Below are 22,011 nucleotides of genomic sequence, written 5' to 3'. Positions count from 1 at the left end.
ATTTCTCAGAAGCAGCGGCGGATCTACCTTTAGGTAGCAGCGTAGCAGGGTGCACAGGACCTCGGTAGAAAACAAAATCCTTTGTTAAACAGCATTTTTCACCACTAATGCACCCCCTAAATTTATTTTTTATGTGTTGAGGCACCCCCTATGCACCCAGGTTTCAAATGCTCTGTCTCCGCCACTGCCTGGAAGCCATGTCTGGTTGGACAAAAAATAATTGTTCAGTACATGCACCTCTTGAAATAGACAGAAATTAAGTTTACCACGACAGGATGAACATCAAAATCGAAGAATCACTTATATATCAAAGTAAGCCACTAATGGTGCATATGCAATAGCCACGATATGTAAGCATTTTATTACAATAGCAGTAAAGCTCAACTACTTAAGTTATCTTGACAATACAAAGGCTAGAAGAGCTATATTGCAAATTTTGTAGTATTAACACTCAAATCTCTACAGACAATTAACAAAATAGAACAAATTTGAACGTGTTCCAGATCTCATATCTGTTGACTGTTGTGGTCCTCTTAAAGACTATGGATGTGGTTTTCTATTTGCTCTTCATTTCGTTTTGTGATGGGACCAGCATTATTGCGCGCCTTGTTAGACTTTGTTTTCATGGTGTGATGCCAAACAAGACCCATGTTGAATGGTAAGATGTCGCTTCTTTTTTTCTGTTTTTTCGAACAGTTGTCATGCATGTGTGGTTTCATTAGCGTAATCGAGGAGATATTCCCATTTATATGTGAAAAGAGAATTACTATGATTTGACGAGAACGAACTCATAAGATACCATGGAAACAGAAAAATGAGCTAAGTCATACTCCCTCTGTTCCATTCTATAGTGCCTATAGTTTTTTAGCACGGAAATTAGCGCAAGAGTATTTTTTACACAAGACCCCTAGCTGAACGATTTGAGATTAACGTAAAATTTGGGAAATCCTTATCTTCCTAACTTACCATAATTAATTTGGGAGCTGAACGATTTGGGAGCTAAACGGGAGGGGGTAATTGAAAAAAAGCTAAGCTACAACCTTATATTCTGAAAAAAATGTCAAAAATCTATAGGCACTATAGAAAGGAACGGAGGGAGTAATATTTTTTTCTACAAGACACATAGCTTGCTCACAGGATTATTATACGGAGTACTAACCTTTCAGAGAGGCGAGGGAGGGACGTGTGTATGACTGTATGTTGTGCGCACCGTTTGCAGGGCCGAGCCTAATGATGCATCAGGTTGGACCTGAAAAAACATGAAAAACACAACATGCAGTTTCCTCATCGCGGTCAAGAAGAAGCACATGGAATGGAACTGTGAGAGGTGTCGCAAAGGAGAGTCCAAGAAGAAAGTTGACGAGATCTCCAAAGGCAACAATCTCAAGAAAATCATGGTTATCTTGTCAGCGCTCGTCAGCCGTGCCACCAAACAATAAGCCGCTCGATCAATTTTCATCATCCATGATCATCTTTAGGTTGTGGCCTTTGGAGATTTCATGGACTTTCTTTGTGGACCCCCCCGCTGTGACACCTCTCAAGTTCCACCCCACGCGATTCTTCTTGTCGCGGGCAGCAAGAAAGACGACACCGAGAGCCAGGAGACGAGGAATGGAATGGTGGAGGAGAGCGATTGCAAGATATATTTGCTTCTTGAAGCTAGCCAGTGGTTCCATCGGTATATAAGTACGGGCAAAACCCGCACCAGTGTCCGGTGAGAGACCAAGCTACTAGATCGGCATGCCGCAAGGACCGGCCAGCCGTGCCCCGGAGTCACAAACGAACGGTGGAACGCCCAGCTAGCCATCTACTCCGTAGCTTGTCTAAACTTAGTTAATACTCGTTTCAAAAAAAAAAAAAAAACTTAGTTAATGAAACCTTGTCCATAGGGCTTTGCTACTTTTAGGTTGTTTCCCCATACCATCTTCATGAAACAGTATTTAAATCCAGTTGATAGATCGACCTACATCTCATGCATGGTTCTACTCCCCCACTTTTATAAAATGATGTTGAAGATTTGTCTAAATTCAGATGCATATGTACATTAAAGAGTATCTAGATATATCTAAATTTAGAAGAACTTGCGATGTCTTTTTACGGACGCAGGTAATACAGTAGTTATATGATGGAAGGAATTACTCGCAGATGCCACATTGGTAGAGTTATCAGGAATTCATGCATACGCTGAGGGCATCAAATGGAAGCTACGTTTCTCGGTAAAATAGCCACATAACATGGACTTCTCTACTATCCGCCAACTGTATTTTTAAGCTTTGGTTACAAGTGCAATAGTTTTTCAAAACTTTTTAGAAGCTTGAAAAGAAGATAATAGAGGAATGGGCAAGGCAAAAACACGACTCAATTGCCAGTTGGCTTAGCCAGGTGTCGGTTTTGACGGACTGTCCCTCTGTTAAAGATCGTGACTATATAACTCCATAAGCAGCTGGAGTTCGGAGTGGAATAATACTCGCATTATTCAGAAGCCAGATTTGCACTGAAACCTGAGTTCATTCTCGTGCATCATCACCAACAAAACTTCCGCTTATAAGATCCAAAAACAAGACTCAGATGATCGTAGATTATTTTTCTAAAATAGAAATCCTGAATCTTGAAAGCTACTGCATAAAGTTTCTCCAAAAAAAAATGTACAACTTATCTGAATCCTACTCAACAGGCTGCTGCTACAGTCTTTCGTAGAAAAGGAGGGTGGCTTCCGCAGCCAAAACATCGACCTCTGATACTTGTGATACGTGATCGTCTGAGATGTAAACCCAGTGCTTGCCACGAGGTCGCACTGGATCATTGGCATCAGGATTTGATGCTACTCTCCTGTATGCTGCATAATGCCCACCTCCGCATATACCGTAGTGCTCAACGACAGCTGATAGAGTGTATAACTCCTTCCTTGTGGAGAATGATGTTGACCACGATGACGAAGTACTCGTAGCCACACCAGCACTTCCCTGAAATGATCAGGAGGGTAAATGGATTGATCGGATAAGCAGAATTTTAAGTGCTAGTGATGAATGCAATTATCATCGTTATCCATAAAGAGAATTCAAATGAAAATTGTTAGAATGCAAACAACATGCCTTGTAAAGTGAGCAGCCACCGCCATTTGACACTTCATCCTTACGCTGCTGACTCGATGAGTTCCCACCGGTAGGAAGCGTATTAATAGGCATCTGCACATTTAGTTGCTGATAGAGATGCAGAGACGGCAGGTCATATATTTGCTTGTTCATAGCTGAAGGTCCAGGTCCCTGTCCTGTGCTGAATGTTCCTCCTGCAAATGGACTTAGATCCAGAAGTAAGGGAAACGAAATGTGTCCCTGCAATCGAAATACAGATGATTCAGCCCCAATTCATAGAAAGATACAACGTTTCAACTTTCAAATGTATTTTTGTGTTTACCTGACGCTTTACAAGTTCACCAGATAGACTAACTGAAGCACGTAGCAAATGAATACACAGGATCTGGAAGAAGACATTAATACACCAGGTGTCATGTCATCGTTAGACATTATTCCATGAAAGTTTTCATAAGGTGTATTTCAATCGTTGATACCTTCGGACAGCGAGTGATAGCCAACTGCTTTGTTGCTTTCGAAGATACTGACCATGTTGATTTATCTGGACCAAATAACTGCTTGCAGTCGCAACTGTCATAATCGACACAGGTGCGCAGTTTGTTAACCTTTTCCTGGTACAGATATCAATACGAGGTACCATATCAAACTCAATTGTGAAACAAGTGCAATTTCATAACAAAATATGCGTGTAAAAATCACCTCGTCGACTTCTGATTTAAGAGAGAAATATTTGGCAGCAGCATTATGCCAACAATGGTCACAGCGGTAATGGTCAAGTTGCTCCAACACAGTGAAGTGCTTCAGGCAATCAACCAAACTACAACCACTGATCTGAATTAACAATGGGACAAAGCATTATGAATAATGGATGAATGGGAGTACTAATTGATGTATCCTGAATTAACAAAGCTTAGTAAGGCTCACTTGGACATACAATATCTCCATTTATGTCAGGTACAGGTGAGAGAGGCAAGCAATGAAAATTCTCGAAGTCCAAGGACAGCTGCGAGAGATTAACAACAATGAGGGCAGAAAATCATCAATTCTGACCAAACGAACTATCCATGCTTTCCAAGAAACTACAGAAACGAACTACTCCAAGATATATACTGTCGTAGACAGCTAAGACAGGCGTCTTAATTTCGAACTATAATAATGTTAAGTCAGCAGTATTATAGCATATAAAAACTACAAGACATAGCAGGAAACAAGGGCCAGATGAGCAATCCGGAAAAGGGCAGTTACGCAGCTGGAGCCAAGGAGAACACACATCGCAGCCATAACGAGAATTAAGGAAGTAGAATATGTATAAGTTATAGCCTATTAGGCACCCTTGTCCAGGATGATTCTTTAGCTGAGTCCATGTAAATCTAGGAGATTGGTTCAACACAGGAGTTTCAGTAGTCCTTATAATAAGCCATGTACGTGGCAATGTGGTTACAAACAAGCAAGAAATAAGTCTCTACTGTAGAAATTTCTCTCACCTTAGCCTATTTTTATTCCTCTCTCCTCTAGATACAATGATCTCCTTCAAGCTATTATGTCTAGAAATTTTTGGTAGTTCTCCCGTGTGAGCTATTCATAATTAGTAGATTGCATACTAACATATTTCACAAATATAATAACGCGCATCTATAAAAAGTAATGGCCCAAGGTGTGCATTCGGGTTGCTGAAAGACGAGATGTATTGGTAGTAAGAGGGGGTTTGGGTGATAAAATGCATCTAGCTACAGAAACAAACAAAAAAGTGCATCTAGCTGTAGAAATGACAGTAGCTAAATAGTTCACAAATTATGTGTTACAGAGTAATAGTTAAAAAAGAAAGAGGTATAGATATCTACCACAGATGAACAATTTCTGCAAGATAATGTGCTGCCAATAGTCCCATCAAATGGACCAAATATGTTTTGTTTCCAGCGCTCGCATTCGGATTGGTTACCTTCCCTTTGCTTGTACACTTTGGAGTGAAACATGGTAATGTCTGCAAGCGAGCTCTTATATGGTACATAGCAGTGGGAAAATTCATCCCTCACTGATGTCAAAAGATGACCAAAAGCTTCTGAAGCATCCTATGAGGGTAAAACATTTCTTGTCAAATCCAGTATATTATACGGTAAATTTTCGAAAAGAATATACGGAAGAAAGAATCTTGCCTGCTGTCTTGTCAAATTGAAGTGACTAACATAGAATCTCAAAGCATGCATCACACTCTGGGGATTCAATACAATTCTTTCATCCCGAACTGTGCTCAAGTCTGCACACATATACGCAAATTCATTACGCAATAAAAAAAAATGAGGAACCAACTGAAAGATCTTTACACCGAAAATACTGATTTATGAAGAACAACATAACTGTGAGCTCAAGCATTACAACATTTGATTTTAAAATAAACAAAAGGACAAGTTCTTTACAAATACAGCATACGAAATGGACCAAGTGCATGACCAAGAACAACTACAAGAGCAGCAAGCAATTGATCATGCGATTGTACCAGGCAATACAATTCAATGATACTGGAGTTCAGCACTTAGTCAAACAGATCCATAAAAACCAAGAAGAATAGGTTAGGGAGAAACTGTGTTTACAAAATACAATCTGTATCGATTCTACCATCGGGGAACACATTCTGAGGAATATAGGTTCAACTACTACAATCTGAGCAGTAAGCAGTTGATCATTCAACTCTACCAAGCACTACAATTCAATGGTATGGGAGTTGAGCACATAGTCAAACAGATCCATAAATATCAAGGACCCCAGTTTATTATTGCATCCGAGTTCTATACAATTTTGTATACTTACATTCAGGTCCAAAAAACTACACAGACGCCCGCACAACTGATTCTAGACAAACTACTGAATTCCCACAATGGTCTTGAAGACAATAACAAGCTTAACAGTCCATATTAACAATTTTACCTTCTAAAAGGGAACTTAAAGCAAAGATAAGAGGCATTCTTTCAGACTGATCCTCAGGTAGCACATCATCGCTTCCAAGCAAATCATCTAGAGAGGACACAAAATGGTCGCAACTGGCAAGTGCCTGTCAAGGAAACACTTTCATTTAGTATGAACTCGAACACGATGATGGTACTCACACATGAAGCACACCGGATTACGGATTCACTAGGAAGTAGGAGATACCTGCAGGATAACATTCAGAAAGCAGTTATTGCCAAGATTTCTTAGGCCTGCAGTGTAGTATACTCTCTCTGATTCTGAAAAGAGCTTCCGAAGAATCCACGGTATGACCAAGCTGCTATGCAGCGCTTTGCACAGCCCAGCAATTCCTATCCCAAGTCCAACAGCAACAGCCGTAAGACTATAACCATGCCTGTGTCCTTCGTCAAGCGATACCAGCAGATTGCCATGCTCAACCTTACCCATGACTCTACTTGCCCTGCCCCACTATCCTTAGCTTGAAACAAAACCAGCACTCGGAAGCCTGAATTTGCTTTCAGTCCAAGGCTTTGTGTTTACATGAAGTAACTGATTTTACTTTACCTGAATCAGTAGGAATATTTTGCATCACGTTTGGTTTCAGAATGGCAACCAGATACAACAATAATAGGTTCGTGCCATTGGTAGCTATTTACCAGCCATAAAATTCGCGTCAAAGGAATCTAACATGATTTAAAAAAAAGGCACACAGACTTACAAAAGTGTGTATCACCTACCAAGTCAGGGCAAAGCATATCGAGGGAACTAATCGAACCATTAATTAAAGGATGAACTAGATTTGTAGGGTGCCAACACCATGCAGCAAACAAATCGGCTACCAACTGAACGGATAGGCAGAATGGTTTGGATTTGACTGCTCGCAGCCACAGCAGAGAGAAACCCGCCCGAGAACGAGCCGCGGACTCCTGCAACCAAGCTAGGGTTACTTACCAACAATACACGGTAGTAGAGCACCAGTAGGTGTCCCCGTTCGCCGCCGCCGGGGCCGCCGCCGGTGAGGAGGCGAAGCGAATAGGCCTCCCCTATTGCGTCCCGTTCGCCTTCGCTGAGGCCGCCGCCGGCGAGGAAGCGAAGCAAATCGCGAGGAAGAGGGAGAAGAGCAGACGAGGGTGGGAAGGGGAGGAATCCGCCAAGGCGAAGGAGGAGGAAGAAGGCAGGCAGGGGACAGACAGGGTATTCGTATTGGTAGGTGCTCAAGATCTGAACAGTGTCTATCTCGTCCGCCCGATCGCGATTGCACGGACCAGATTTTTCCTTATACAATACGGATTTGATCTAGCCTAAACAACTGTCATACTATTTCGACTGAACCTACTAGTAATCGCAAGGTAGGTATGGGTGGGCATAAAAACCGATGACCCAAAACCAAACCCGAAAAACCCGAGACCGAACCTGAAAAGACCGATCATAAAAATGGGTAGCAATTTTTTAGACCAAATTTAGTTTGGTCAATTCAGTTACTTGTTCACGGTAACCGACTGGACCAAACTGACCGAATTTAATGTTAGAGAGGCCCAATTCTTAGCTGGACAGGTTCGGCCTTAACTTTTTGTTGGTGAAAAAATATAGTTTATGTTGCATTTTGTTTTTGTGGCAATGAGCTTATGACTACTGACGCGCATGGCTGTTTTCTTTTGTTCTTGGCTGGAATTTCGTAAATATGTGTGACCTATGAAGTATGAACCGTATGATGTGTTCCATTGTTAATATTTGTTCTTGCAAATTGATACGAATGCATGCATCGGAAAAATATTCATGTCACTGCTAAAATGTTGCTAAAACTTTTACCCAATTCTCTCTAAGTTTTGTGTTTACAACAACTGTCATAGAGTTCAGTCATGGCCGAAGCCGAACCGAATTTGTCGGGTAGTAAAATTGACAGGTAATTTTCGGTCTTCATCTCTAGAGGACCGAATTCAAAATAGACCGAAATACAAAGATCGAATTTTCGGCCATGACCGAACGCCCACCCCTAAAGGTCGGTGAACAAATATTTCTGAAGCAAGTCAAACTCTTAAGTATGATGTGACAGAAATTGGCCATGTCTTTCCAAATCAATTAATCAGATTATTATTACGGCATAAATGTTGAGAATAATATCACCTTACAACACTTCAAATCTAAAATGAACTAAGAATTGCGAAAATTGCTTGCCAGCTCAGCGGCTGTTTAGCTTGAACCGTTTTGCAGGTACAACAATCCATTTTGTTCTCTAGGGATCACGTCTTCTTTTGCCCTCAGAGGCGTGGAGGCCATGTTCTTGATAATCGCAGCAGATAGATCAAACTCAGCTTTGTACTTGGAGCAGCTGGCCTCGATCCACTGCTCGGCAAGGCTTGTTGATACATTGTCTTGGCTGTCCCTCTCATGTTCTTCGATCGCTGGCCTTATCTCGTCGTACAGGGCATCGATTTCAGCAGCTGCCTGCTTCTTCACTTCCTGAAACATTTCAAATCAGGAAAAAAAGATAAAACATCGTGACCCTCATGCAAAATTTAGGGATTCCCGCCATAGTTTTCATGAGAAGGGGGTTACAGTTTGCTTTTACCTCGCAGTATAATATCTCCTCGCGAGCCTCGGCAGAGGCTAATCGGTCACAGATATCTGCAACATTCAGTTGCTTGCGCAGACCACGTTTAGTTTTTCCACCACGAAATTTCGGTAAGGGTCTCACCGGGACCAGTTCAGTATGATGGTTGTTGTTCTGGGGAGAACTTTGGTTCTCGAGCTTTGCAATTTTGTGCATCGAATTTTGCATATTGTCGTCACCATATTGTGCAACATATTCAGTTGATCCATTCTCACTGAAGTCACCCACTGGAATAGCTCTCAATGCTTCAACAATCATTGGCGTGGGTTCATCCGAGCTTGCCGCCAATGGTTCAACAGTCATTGCTGTGAGTTCACCTAAGCTTGCCGCCAATGGTTCAACAATCATTGGCGTGAATTCATTTGAGCTTGCAATCTCAGGATTCACAGTGCTCTGGATTGTGCTACTGCTGCTTTCTTGGGTATTTGGCTTATCTTCTTCTGTTAAAAGGATGTCCCTTGGAATGCTTGTAGGTTCGTCATCAGCAGAGTCATAAAGAGGGATATTCTCAACAGAAAACCTGCAGATTAAGATGCAAAGTATTTGCTGCTTAACTGGTGCCCAGAATTGTTATATTCGTCAATATTTAGCACTTCTATGTGGAATTCTCGCATAGTGTTCTATGTGAATACTGCCCTGAAGAGACCCTCCTACACTTACTTTTTGAATGCAGTTTCAGTCAGAGTTTCTGGGAGCAATTGGGTTGGAATGGAACACTGATCTGGCAATTCATGACATGATCCAAGATACTAAACACAGATATAATCATGACCACTTCATGGAGATTTTGATCATAGGATGCTGGATCATTTTGAATCAAAGAAATGGATATTCAGCAATCATCCCACCTTAATTATTAGTTGCAAAGGAATGTTAAAAAATTCTTTTGCACTAGGCCTAGCGTCAAGGAAGGCTTGCAAATCTTGTCTTGATGCTTAACAGAAACAGTTTCCCATTATCATATAATATCCACTGCAATCCCATCATGTACATTCTTCACTCGTTTATAAAAATTAAAAAGGCTCAGTAGGTGTCTTCACTACTGTTTTCGATCAAGCAAAAATATTTTAGCACTTCAAGCACTAAATATTTACTTGCCAGGTTTATCTTAATTCGTGGAAACAGGTTATTGTTACACAGAATCCTGCAAGTAGCAACGTTAATCAGATATAACCTCTTTCTCAGATACTCAGATCATTTGAGCAAACCAGATTTTAGTTAGCAAAATGTCGGCTAAGTAAAATTACAAGCTTCCCATCAAGGATATGTCAGTCAAATTTTAAAAATACCAATGGTATGTCAACTTTTATTCTGTGTGGCAGACTAACATACAAGACGAAAGCACACGTGTACCTGTCATCGTCATCTTCCCACAGATATGTGGCCTCCTGAAACATGGTATTATGCAAGTGTTAGGCACTCATACATTAGCTTTAGAAGTGGTTGCATCAATGACCCTAAATAAAGAGAACCTGATAATCAAAACAAAACTGGTTCATTATATTAAATTAACCACAATGAAATGACTACTGCACAAAGTGCTCCTAATTACTACACAATCTTCCAATAAGTAAGAGGACAACACAAAAAAAATAGATAAAGCAACACGAAAAAGTTGTGCCAGCACACATGCAAAAGCAGCAAACCAAAAAGCTATCAGTATTTTTATTCTGCAACATAATCAGTCTAATGGTGACAAGGGACACACTCTACAGTAAATCCCTGGAACTTTAATTGGAAGGTCAGAAAGATACCAGTGGTTTCTTCTGTCAAACCTTAGTGTAAAGGTCAAACATGAAACAGGATCATATCTTATCTTACTTTAATAATATATATAACAGCATAATTGTTCCACCGACCTGGAAACCACGTGATTTGGCACCAAGAAACCCTGAACAGCTGGAAGCTCCACAGAGGCACCGGACCATCGCTCCACCAAACCACTCAAAGTTATAGTCATAGGACAATTCCGTTCCGATAGGAATGTCTTGTCTTGCAAATATGCCGACTCTTACTTCCCCGAGGACATTCCATTTCCTTGTCTCGCAGTTTGGTTGGCTGCATGGTTCATAACAAGCTGTTAGATTAGATACTTAAAATGCAAAAGAAGAGAAAATCGATGAACAAGTAAATTAAATAAATATAAATAAAATTTATGCAAGGACTTGTGTTTGCTACAAGCATACCACGAATGGTTGATAAATCTGGCTAGACTCCCTTTCTTTGTTGCATCAATAGACTCATCAGCGTTGAGGTAAATAATATAAGCCTCCGTTAAACCTTATGGGTAACATCACAAAAAAGTGTTATAGTAGCAAGCAAAAGGCTTCTAATATGGGAAGAGGTCTAGTATCTGCATACCCTGGTCTTCATATGTTTGAGATCTCCGCTTGGCTACCTTTGATGATATTACTTCTCCACAGTATTCAATAACAAATTGTCCGGACTACAAATACCATTAAGGCAACAATTAGCTACTGAAGCATATTTACTTGAGTAGGCAGAATAAAGACCAAGATAAATGCAGTCACCATAATATTCTCATCAGCCAAAAGACCCCATCCACGCCCTTCAGTTTTTACCAACCTTGTCCTAGCGTATTGACATTTTTGAAACCGCTGCTAACATGAAAGTTGATCAAATGACAAAAGATATTACAAGTAAACTGGAAAATGAGGAGTCTGGTACATAAACCACATCCTAGAATTAAATTCCTTCTAGTACAATTTGACATCAATTCATATACAGCATTGCCAAACTGTGCATCAGTAGGAATAATGCAGCACATAAAGGATTCATCGTATAAAAACCTTCCCCTTAGAACTCCCTCAAAATTTTGAGCACCAACAAAAACGTGTGGAGTGTTGGGGATTATAATTGGATAACAGAAACTGTTGATAGGTATACGAATGCTACATAAATCTCAACAGATTTAATAGACACTTGAAAGTTGTCAATCAAATAATCATAATATGCCCGTTGGAAGGCACAGTGTGTAGTTCATATTGCAAAAACCAAATAAACAAGTAGTGCAAATTTCAATCTCATCATTCTATAAGACTAATAACCAGATCACATGAGGTCTGACTAAAATTAGCATGAAGTCTGACTAAAATTAGCATGAATCCTTAGAGAAGTAAGTAAGAATTCAAGTAAACTAAAAATATGTGCATACACTGTTTTCCTTCTTGCTGGCAGCTCCATGCAAATAATCAAGAATCAGGGTTAAAGAAATTAACCAAACAAAAAAACAATGATGGCACCAATACGGCAACACCTAAACAGCAAAAAAAAACAAAAAAAACTAACCTGGTTCTTACAATATACACCACAGGGACAATAGCCAGGAGTGCACTCAGTGTTAGTGGAGACATTCCAGCACCTCTCCCCACAGGCGCTGTCTGGATCCATCAGATTGTACTGGCACTCGCATACAGCTATGTCCTCCTCCTTCTGCCGCTTGTGCCTTCCAGCAGTAATAATAATACACAACAATGAGATTCGCATTACAATCTAAAGCTTGAGACCCAATGCTTCCAGAATCAGTGTGTCGATAGGAAAAAATAAAATAGAGAGAACAAAACCAGCAACCTTCTGTAGGAGAAATCATTAGTCTCGATGTAGATGTAAGGCGGTGGCTCAATGTGCTCTTCCTCCTGCAAGTGAAACTCAACGAGTTGAGTAAAAAGATACTTAACATAATTTGTACTAGCGCGTCCATGAAGGTGTCAACAAAAGCGTTTCTAAGTAGTAGCAGGAATACCATTTGCGGTGTCAGTTCTTGGCCGGTGGAATAAGAAGACGGCAACCTGGAAAGTAGGGGAGGGGAACTGATCAACTGAGGCTGCAAATTAACATGTTGCAATGGTGGGACGACTTGAGTAGTGTAAGAGATGTGCGAGCGAGTGGCGAGTAGTGTAATCGCGGCCCGTAAGACAATGTGGGCTGGAATTGGGGAGCAGCGGGACTAGGGCGTACCAGGACGTCTGGATCAGAAGAGGGGGAGGAGGTCGGGGGGGGGGGGGGGGGTTGGAGCAGCGCCTAGGCTTCTTCCAGTCCCGTACAATCACCGCCTCCGCCGCGTCCGAGCTCCGGCCGCCGCCTTCTTCCAACACCGCCGAGTACAAGGCCCGACGTGGGCGGCCGGGGCTGGGTGAGGGAAGAAAGCGCCAGCCGGACGGGACAGGCAGTCGAGTCGAGGTCGAGGGCGGGCCTGCGGCGGCGGCGGTCGGTCGGGGCTCGGCCGCTCGGGGGCAGGGAATCGCGACCTGGGAGGCTGGGACTGGGAGAAGGGGGAAGAGCCTCCGAGCCTGGAATCGCTCGTCTCGGTACACTTGGGCTAATTAGGATTTTTTTATGGGATACTCGATTTTTTTTCACGAATTCTAATCTAGATTGTACTTATCTATTATATGCACCTAGGATCGGATAGGGTGTTTCTACACCCGGGTGCATATGCACCCTTTATTTGAAATGCATATTAAACATATTTTAAAATGTTAGAAAAATACAAATAAAAATTCCCCGTGTATACCTTGACATATTACATGCTTACAAAGTTGTTTCAGCAAAAACCGATATGTTTCGTGCCTTGTGCAAAAAAGACAAATCTTTGGTGCTAAAATAGTCTATTTTTTTAGGTATTATTTGTCTTTTTTACACAGGGTAGAAAAATTGTTGGTTTTATGTGAAACTTTACGTGCACACATAGAACATGTCCCTCTATATGCTAAATTTTTTTACTAAATTTTTTATGATTTGGAAATATGTTTTATACATACCAGGTGCATATGCACCCGGGATCAGATTTGGTTTTCCGCCTAGGATCTCACATTGGATGATTTTAGAAGAATGGCCCATATCATGCTTTAGAGTGGATTCATGGCGCCTTCACTATTGATGGTGGAGGTTATTGAATTTTAGGAAATTATCATGTTGCTAAGGGTGTCTCACACACGCGGAAAATATGTATAGTGTTTGCTTTTAACATACTAGTAACATGTTGCAAGATTTTTCGCCATGGAATTTTATTTTCATGTTGCAAATATGTTTCATTGTTGTTGTGTGCAATAATCATGTATTGCATGCATTTGGTTTTCATGTCACATGTGTTGCGACACATTTTCAGTGTTTTTTTTTCTACAATCAATGCGGAGTTTTTGCATACCAGAAGCTCTGCCACATGGCATATTTCAATGTTAAGATGAACTTAGATGAATTCTACAAGACCATGGGATAGATTGGTTGCAATGATGTTGCAAGCAATAACCAATCTTGCAAGTGGCAGTTTTATGTTGTAAATAAATATTGAATGACCAATAATTTGTAGTTTTAAGTAAATCAGATGATGGGAAAGGCGGTTGACCTTCGCTCGCTATAGTCGCCTCACACCTCACATGTTGTGTGATGTGTCTTTGTTTCTTATGTTGTGTGATGTGTCTTTGTTTTCCATCATTTACTCACACATCCTTCACAAAATAAAATATTTTTTAAACAAAAAATTCAAATCAAAGTTTCAAGACTAGATTTTTTTAGATATCAAACCCTTGATAACTCTTAACAAATTTCTCTTGAGTGCATGAGGGTAACATAGAAGAGCAGACGGGGAGGCATGGTGTACGACTGTACGTGTCCGACAACAAACGATATATTCCTACTTTGAGATGTAATTATCAATGACCACAAATCCATGTTTGTTTGTTATTGTTTTTGTTTGCATTGTGTTGTAAGCTAGGTTTTTCGGTGACCTTACTTTTTCAATACAAAGTAGGGACGTGGTGGAAATCCATTTGGGGTCATAGGTGTAGGTGCATCTATTGTCTAAAAACACATTTTGAAATGTTAAAAAGTTATAAAAAAATTAAAAAAATTACATCCGGCCATTCTATGTTTGGGCACAAAGTTTTGGGGAAATTAATTTTTATGACCTATGTAAAAAAGATGAGTTTTGATGCTCTTTGTCACTGAAATTCAAATCAATGATAAGTTTTGAAAATAATTCAAGTTTGAACTTTGCATCATAGAATTTGAGGCAGTTGGCCTTCACGCCGAGTCTTCCTCAGCCGCCAACTCGGGCATTACTTGCCATTCCTTCACTTGGTCGAGCCCCTCAATATGGTTGGTTTTCGATTTGCTTCTACCCACTCAACAACCGGATGTCTTCTTGGGGCGACAAATCAGGTAGGACGACCAGTTATTATATCAGTTTTTCCTTCACTTTGAGGCATAGGGTTCTCCCCGTCAGGTCTTATTTGGTAATAGAGTTATTGTGGGAATTAGCAAGATGATCCCCACCAAATTACATATCTTCACTTATTACTAAAAAAATGTTTGGTACTAGAGTATTGAGTGAGTTTAATTCCCGTACTTTTCCTCAAATCTTAGCGTATTTTTCTCAATCTCTAGTATTCTACCTCTACCTAGTGGATTGACATTTTTTTGTAGAAATTGGGTGAAGGTAGAAGTTTCACCGGATACCTCTAGAGTGTTATTTACACTAATCCTCACAAAAACTCTAGTACTCCCTCCATTCAAAAAAAAATCTCAAGTTTGCCTAGATACACTTGTGTCCAGACATGTTTTAGTGTGTAGCTATATCCATACTTAGAAAAAAATTACTAAGAAGTTTTTGTGGGATAGAGGGAGTATCAAACAAGCCTCAGTAACAAGCAACACGGGATTACCAAATGGATAACGATGTCTGTTAAAGGAAAAAAAAAAAGGATAACGATATGCTCACGGACTTACATTGTGCAAGTCTGGCCAAGAGCTGGTCCTGCCCCATCGCGACAACTTGGATCTTTTTCTTTTCGATCTGGGAAACATCGCTGATGCCCGATACTCCTGTCTCCTAGCACTAGACAGTCAACATATATGGCTTTGAACACGGCAGCTAGGAAATGGACCTCGAAATGGATTTTGCCCTTGCCGCCGATCCCTCCGTACAGCCAGGGCTGTACGGGTACGGCGCGGACGCATCGGGACGCAGGGCCTGTCTATATACGCGCGCTGCTGACTTCCGAGAAAGCACGGGCTTGCAAAACAAGTGCAATGAGAACGAATCTCGTGCCGACACGCACCACAAAGGTCCATGGTTCACGTCCCGAAACATACGACTCAATCACTCAACTACGCGTTATCTGGATGTCTCCGAACAAAGAAAAACCCTTTGGTAATGCATTTTAGATGTCTAAAAGATTCGTGTGTGTCGATCTGCGGACGCGAAAATGATCGTGTGTCCGTTTGCGTTGGGTGGCTTCAGCGGGCTAACGCATTCCCAACGCGGGCTAGTTTAGGTTTAGAAAATTCAGAAAACAGGTTGTAGACTCAAATTGGTTCAAATTTACACAAAATTATAGCCTCAAATTGACTCAAATTGAGTTCTAAAATAATTTCATCACACTTTGCACCTAGTACGGTACAAAAAGGAGTCCAAAAAGGGCATAACATGGTCAGAACAACATATCAAGTCCAAAAGAAGGCCATGGTGCTAGACATTGGCACCGCAGATTCTCGCGCGCGGATTTCGGTGCGCTTCTTCATGAACCAGGCCCTAGTGTCCTCGTCCACGCAGCTCAAGTCGGCTAGCATGATCCTTGTATCCTCTTTTTTCCAGACGCTTCTTCTCGTCCCTTTTGGCCATGGCGGCTAGATTCTTGGCCATCAACTTCTCCAAGCTCTGGGTGAACGCAAGGGCAGGTGCCTCTCGGGCTAGAATGGTCTTGGTAGCCTTATGGCCCCGGGGACGAGGTGGAAGGGTTTTCTACCTAGGATCGTCGTCTTCGCCATCGACGACAACCGCTCATGTCCCATTCTTGACAGCTTCATCGTACCCCGCAAAGTTTGTCTGCCACTTTGGCGCCTCCTTCAGCTTGTCCCATCAGTGGACCATATGACAGCCCTTCTTATGTGTTGCCTTGAACCTCTCCAAGGCTCGGGAGACCTGCAATTGGTTAAAGGCCGGATCATGGTTTGCGAATGATGTACATAGAATAGAATGAAGATGCTCGTTTGTTTACCACTGAAATCACACCAACGCCGCTGATGGGGTTGTTGACAACATGTTCGACGGCGGAGCAGAACTTGCTTGTCTCTTGTTTGATGTAGTGCCATCTTTTTCTGATGGACTTTTCCGTGTGATCGCTCTTCATCTCGTAGGGCGAGTGAAGCTTTCTCTCATTGCTTCCGCCGGAGCTATGGTCGTGGCTATGGGGGAGTGTGGGGCAGCGACGGGTGCGAGGGTTACCTCGGAATCCATCGTGGTGGCTGCAGCAGCGAGGACATCCATTGCTTCCGGACTGTTGGCGTCGGTCTACTTTGATTTTTCGTGCGGGGAATGGCAAGTGGCGGAAATGTTATCGGCCTCCGTGCCACTGACGCGCGGGTCCTACGTAAGTTTCAGCGGACACTGATACGTCTCCAACGTATCTATAATTTCTTATGTTCCATGCTACTTTTATGATGATACACATATGTTTTATACACACTTTACATCATTTATATGCATTTTCCGGAACTAACCTATTAACGAGATGCCGAAGAGCCAGTTCCTGTTTTCTGCTGTTTTTGGTTTCAGAAATCCTACAAAGGAAATATTCTCGGAATTGGACGAAATCAACGCCCAGTATCTTATTTTTCCCGGAAGCTTCCAGAGCACCGAAGAGGGGCCAGAGGGGAGCCAGGGGCCCCACCCCACAAGGCGGCGCGACCAAGGGGGGGCGCACCCCCCTATGGTGTGGTTGCACCAGGTCCCCTCCGAGGCTGCCCTTCCGCCTACTTAAATCCTCCGTCGCGAAAACCCTAAACCGATAAGCCACGATACGAGAAAAGTTCCAGAGCCGCCGCCATCGCGAAGCCAAGATTCGGGGGACAGAAGTCTCTGTTCCGGCACGCCGCCGGGACGGGGAATTGCCCCGGAAGGCATCTCCATCGACACCACCGCCATCTTCATCGACGCTGCTGTCTCCTATGATGAGGAGGGAGTAGTTCTCCCCCGAGGCTAAGGGCTGTACCGTAGCTATGTGGTTCATCTCTCTCTCCCATGTGATCTTTATGTGATCATGAGCTTTGTGATCTAGTTGAATATCATCTATGTGCTACTCTAGTGATGTTATTAAAGTAGTCTATTCCTCCTCCATGATGTAATGTTGACGAGTGTGTGCATCATGTAGTACTTGGTATAAGCTATGATTGTGATCTCTTGTAGATTATGAAGTTAACTATTACTATGATAGTATTGATGCGATCTATTCCCCCTTTCATAGCTATTGTTGACAGTGTGTATGCTATGTTAGTACTCGGTCTAAATTGCAATGGTCTATCATGCACTCTAAGGTTACTTAAATATAAACACCGAATGTTGTGGAGCTTGTCCACTCCGGCTTGAGGGAGCTCTTGTAGCCCTACACAATGAATGATGTTTGTCATCCAACAAGAGAGTGTAGAGAAAGTAGTATTTGTTTATTCAGTTGTGTGATCAATGTTGAGAGTGTCCACTAGTGAAAGTATGATCCCTAGGCCTTGTTTCCGAATATCGAAACTCCATTTATTTACTGTTCTGTTACATGTTTGCTTGCTGCCCTATTTTATTCAGATTGTTATTATCACTCATATTCATCCATATCACTTGTATTTCACTATCTCTTCGCCGAACAAGTGCACCTATACATCTGACAAGTGTATTAGGTGTGTTGAGGACACAAGAGACTTCTTGTATCGTAATTGCAGGGTTGCTTGAGAGGGATATCTTTGACCTCTTCCTCCCTGAGTTCGATAAACCTTGGGTGATTCACTTAAGGGAAACTTGATGCTGTTCTACAAACCTCTGCTCTTGGAGGCCCAACACTGTCTACAGAAATAGAAGCGTGCGTAGACATCAAGCTATTTTCTGGCGCCGTTGCCGGGGAGGTAAGGTAAAAGGTATTCACATCATCCGACTACTAAGCTATTTCCTAGCACTGTTGCCGGTGTGTGAGTGCTCGAAGCTATTTCCTTTAGATCCTGCAATTGCATCTTTTTGTTTCTTGTTTTTATTTTCACTAGTTAGGCTTAATGGAAAAAACAACAAAAATATTAGAGATCTTTATAGTATCTATCTTGAGTTAGGACATGAGGTGTTTGAAGAGAAAATTAAAAAACCTATGGAACTTTATATGCATGATAATGCCAATGTTATTAGTATGAATGCTTTGAACACCATTGTTGCTAATGCTATGGAAGAATTTAAGCTTGGGGAAGCTGGTTTTGATGAGAATGATATTTTTAGTCCCCCAAGTTATGAGGAGAAAATTTTCTTTGATGATACTTTGCCTCCCATTTATGATGATTATAATGATAGTGGTATTTTGGTGCCACCTACTATGGAGGATAAAGTTTATTATGATTATACTATGCCTCCTATATTTGATGATGAGAATAATAATGATAGCTAATTTGTTGAATTTGCTCCCACTACAATTAATAAGAATGACTATGCTTATGTTGGGAGTAGTAATTATTTTATGCATGAGACTCATGATAAGAATGCTTTATGTGATAGTTATATTGTTGAGTTTGTTCATGATGCTACTGGAAATTATTATGAGAGAGGAAAATATGGTTGTAGAAATTTTCATGGTACTAAAACACCTCTCTATATGCTGAAAATTTTGAAGTTACTTGTGTTTTATCTTCCTATGCTTGTCACTTTGTTCTACATGAATTTATTTGTGTACAAGACTCCTTTTCATAGGAACTGGGTTAGGCTTAAATTTGTTTCATACTTGCTTTTTGATACTCTCTTTGCTTCAACTCTTATTTCTTGCGAGTGCATCATTAAAATTGCTAAGCCCATCTTAATGGCTATAAAGAAAGCACTTCTTGGGAGATAACCCATGTGTTTATTTTGCTACTGTTTTGTTGTGTCTTGGAAGTTGTTACTACTGTAGCAACCTCTCCTTATCTTTATTTTATTGCATTGTTGTGCCAAGTAAAGTCTTTGATAGTAAGGTTGATACTAGATTTGGATTACTGCGCAGAAACAGATTTCTTCCTGTCACGAAATTTAGCATCCCCGTCTGTAGGTAACTCAGATAAATCTGCCAATTTACGTGCGTGATCCTCAGATATGTACGCAACTTTCATTCAATTTAAGCTTTTTCATCTGAGCAAGTTAAGTGCCCCAGAAAAATTCGTCTTTACGGACTGTTCTGTTTTGACAGATTCTGCCTTTTATTCCGCATTGCCTGTTTTGCTATGTTTGATGGATTTCTTTGTTCCATTAACTTTCAGTAGCTTTGTGCAATGTCCAGAAGTGTTAAGAATGATTATGTCACCTCTGAATATGTGAATTTTCGATTATGCACTAACCCTCTAATGAGTTTGTTTTGAGTTTGGTGTGGAGGAAGTTTTCAAGGGTCAAGAGAGGAGGATGATACAATATGATCAAGAAGAGTGAAAAGTCTAAGCTTGGGGATGCCCCCGTGGTTCATCCCTGCATATTTCAAGAAGACTCAAGCATCTAAGCTTGGGGATGCCCAAGGCATCCCCTTCTTCATCGACAACTGATACGTCCCAAACGTATCTATAATTTCTTATGTTCCATGCTACTTTTATGATGATACTCACATGTTTTATACACATTATATGTTATTATTATGCGTTTTCCGGAACTAACCTATTGACGAGATGCCGAAGGGCCGATTCTTTGTTTTACGCTGTTTTTGGTTTCAGAAATCCTAGTAAGGAAATATTCTCGGAATCGGACGAAATCAACGCCCGGCATCTTAGAATTCCACGAAGCTTCCGAACACCCGGGAAGGACCGGAGGTGGGCCACAGGGCCACCAGATGATAGGGCGGCGCGGCCCGGGGGGCGCGCCCCTCTTGTGTGGCTGCCCCGTCAGCCCTCCGACTCCGCCTCTTCGCCTATTTAAGCCTCCTCGACCTAAAACTTCGATACGAAAAAGCCACGGTACGAGAAACCTTCCTGAGCCACCGCCATCGCGAAGCCAAGATCTGGGGGACTGGAGTCTCTGTTCCGGCACGCCGCCGGGACGGGGAAGTGCCCCCGGGAGGCATCTACATCGACACCACCGCCATATTCATCAACGCTGCTGTCTCCCATGAGGAGGGAGTAGTTCTCCATCGAGGCTAAGGGCTGTACCGGTAGCTATGTGGTTAATCTCTCTCTTATCTACTTCAATACAATGATCTCATGAGCTGCCTTACATGATTGAGATTCATATGAGCTTTGTATCACTATTCATCTATGTGTTACTCTGGTGATGTTATTAAAGTAGTCTATTCCTCCTCCATGGTGTAATGGTGACAGTGTGTGCATCATGTAGTACTTGGCGTAGTTTATGATTGTAATCTCTTGTAGATTATGAAGTTAACTATTACTATGATGGTATTGATGTGATCTATTCCCCTTTCATAGTCCGTCGGTGACAGTGTGCATGCTATGTTAGTACTCGGTGTAATTGCGTTGGTCTATCATGCACTCTAAGGTTATTTAAATATGAACATCGGATGTTGTGGAGCTTGTTAACTCCGGCATTGAGGTGCTCTTGTAGCCCTACACAATTAGTGGTGTTCATCATCCAACAAGAGAGTGTAGAGTGGTTTTATTATGTGATCAATGTTGAGAGTGTCCACTAGTGAAAGTATGATCCCTAGGCCTTGTTTCCAAACATCGAAACTCCGTTTATTTACTGTTCATTTGCATGTTTACTCGCTACCATATTTTATTCAGATTGTTATTACCACTCATATACATCCATACTACTTGTATTTCACTATCTCTTCGCCGAACTAGTGCACCTATACATCTGACAAGTGTATTAGGTGTGTTGTGGACACAAGAGACTTCTTGTATCGTGATTGCAGGGTTGCTTGAGAGGGATATCTTTGACCTCTTCCTCCCTGAGTTCGATAAACCTTGGGTGATCCACTTAAGGGAAACTTGCTGTTGTTCTACAAACCTCTGCTCTTGGAGGCCCAACACTGTCTACAAGAATAGAAGCACCCGTAGACATCAACAACTTATCAGGTCACCTCTAGTGAAACTATATTTTTATGCCGTCACATCTTATGTACTTTACTTGGAGCGTCTGTGTGCTTTTATTTTATTTTGTTTGAATAAAATCTGATCCTATCATGCTTGTGTGGGAGAGAGACACGCTCCGCTGTTGCATATGAACACATGTGTTCTTAGCTTTATTCTTAATGTTCATGGCGAAGGTTGAAACTGCTTCGTTAATTGTTATATGGTTTGAAACAGAAAATGCTGCATGTGGTAATTGGTATAATGTCTTGAATAATTTGATACTTGGCAATTGTTGTGCTCATATAGATCATGTTTAAGCTCTTGCATCATGTGCTTTGC

At 41.5% G+C, this 22,011-nt stretch overlaps 2 protein-coding genes across 3 annotated transcripts; both read right to left on the bottom strand.

Annotated features, from left to right (window-relative positions):
* Positions 1-2,488: 2,488 nt before the first annotated feature.
* On the bottom strand, positions 2,489-7,202 carry LOC124674658 (ubiquitin carboxyl-terminal hydrolase 27-like). The gene is made up of 11 exons (XM_047210703.1): positions 6,987-7,202; positions 6,240-6,599; positions 6,015-6,138; positions 5,246-5,346; positions 4,934-5,161; positions 4,027-4,095; positions 3,792-3,923; positions 3,569-3,703; positions 3,415-3,477; positions 3,093-3,332; positions 2,489-2,963 (listed from the first exon to the last, which is right to left on the bottom strand). Exons 2-11 carry the CDS (start codon positions 6,480-6,482, stop codon positions 2,682-2,684), a joined length of 1,617 nt encoding a protein of 538 aa, XP_047066659.1. The 5' UTR covers positions 6,483-6,599; positions 6,987-7,202; the 3' UTR covers positions 2,489-2,681.
* An 898-nt stretch (positions 7,203-8,100) lies between these two features.
* Positions 8,101-12,659, bottom strand: LOC124677149 (histone-lysine N-methyltransferase ASHH1-like). Of its 2 annotated transcripts, none has more exons than XM_047213152.1 (11): positions 12,625-12,659; positions 12,410-12,455; positions 12,238-12,302; positions 11,956-12,112; positions 11,178-11,267; positions 11,008-11,092; positions 10,833-10,926; positions 10,506-10,704; positions 10,000-10,034; positions 8,605-9,166; positions 8,101-8,495 (listed from the first exon to the last, which is right to left on the bottom strand). In XM_047213152.1, the coding sequence occupies exons 2-11, from the start codon at positions 12,410-12,412 to the stop codon at positions 8,226-8,228; spliced, it is 1,560 nt and encodes a 519-aa protein (XP_047069108.1). In that variant the 5' UTR covers positions 12,413-12,455; positions 12,625-12,659; the 3' UTR covers positions 8,101-8,225. The 2 variants fall into 2 exon arrangements, with proteins under 2 accessions (XP_047069108.1, XP_047069109.1); XM_047213153.1 differs by having other exon boundaries at positions 11,178-11,264.
* Positions 12,660-22,011: the final 9,352 nt, after the last annotated feature.

This window comes from Lolium rigidum, chromosome 7 (genome assembly GCF_022539505.1).
Source record: "Lolium rigidum isolate FL_2022 chromosome 7, APGP_CSIRO_Lrig_0.1, whole genome shotgun sequence".
Classification (NCBI taxonomy): domain Eukaryota; kingdom Viridiplantae; phylum Streptophyta; class Magnoliopsida; order Poales; family Poaceae; genus Lolium; species Lolium rigidum.
This window is presented reverse-complemented; position numbering and strand designations above follow the sequence as displayed.

Coding starts and splice junctions, on each gene's coding strand:
- LOC124674658 (XM_047210703.1), bottom strand. CDS start 6,482: ATGGGTAAGGTTGAGCATGGCAATCTGCTGGTATCGCTTGACGAAGGA. Junction 3,333..3,414: donor GTGAACTTGTAAAGCGTCAG/GTAAACACAAAA, acceptor TTTCGATTGCAG/GGACACATTTCGTTTCCCTT. Junction 2,964..3,092: donor GTGGCTGCTCACTTTACAAG/GCATGTTGTTTG, acceptor TGATCATTTCAG/GGAAGTGCTGGTGTGGCTAC.
- LOC124677149 (XM_047213152.1), bottom strand. Junction 11,268..11,955: donor GTGTATATTGTAAGAACCAG/GTTAGTTTTTTT, acceptor CTTTCATGTTAG/CAGCGGTTTCAAAAATGTCA. Junction 9,167..9,999: donor TGGGAAGATGACGATGACAG/GTACACGTGTGC, acceptor CTTAATCTGCAG/GTTTTCTGTTGAGAATATCC.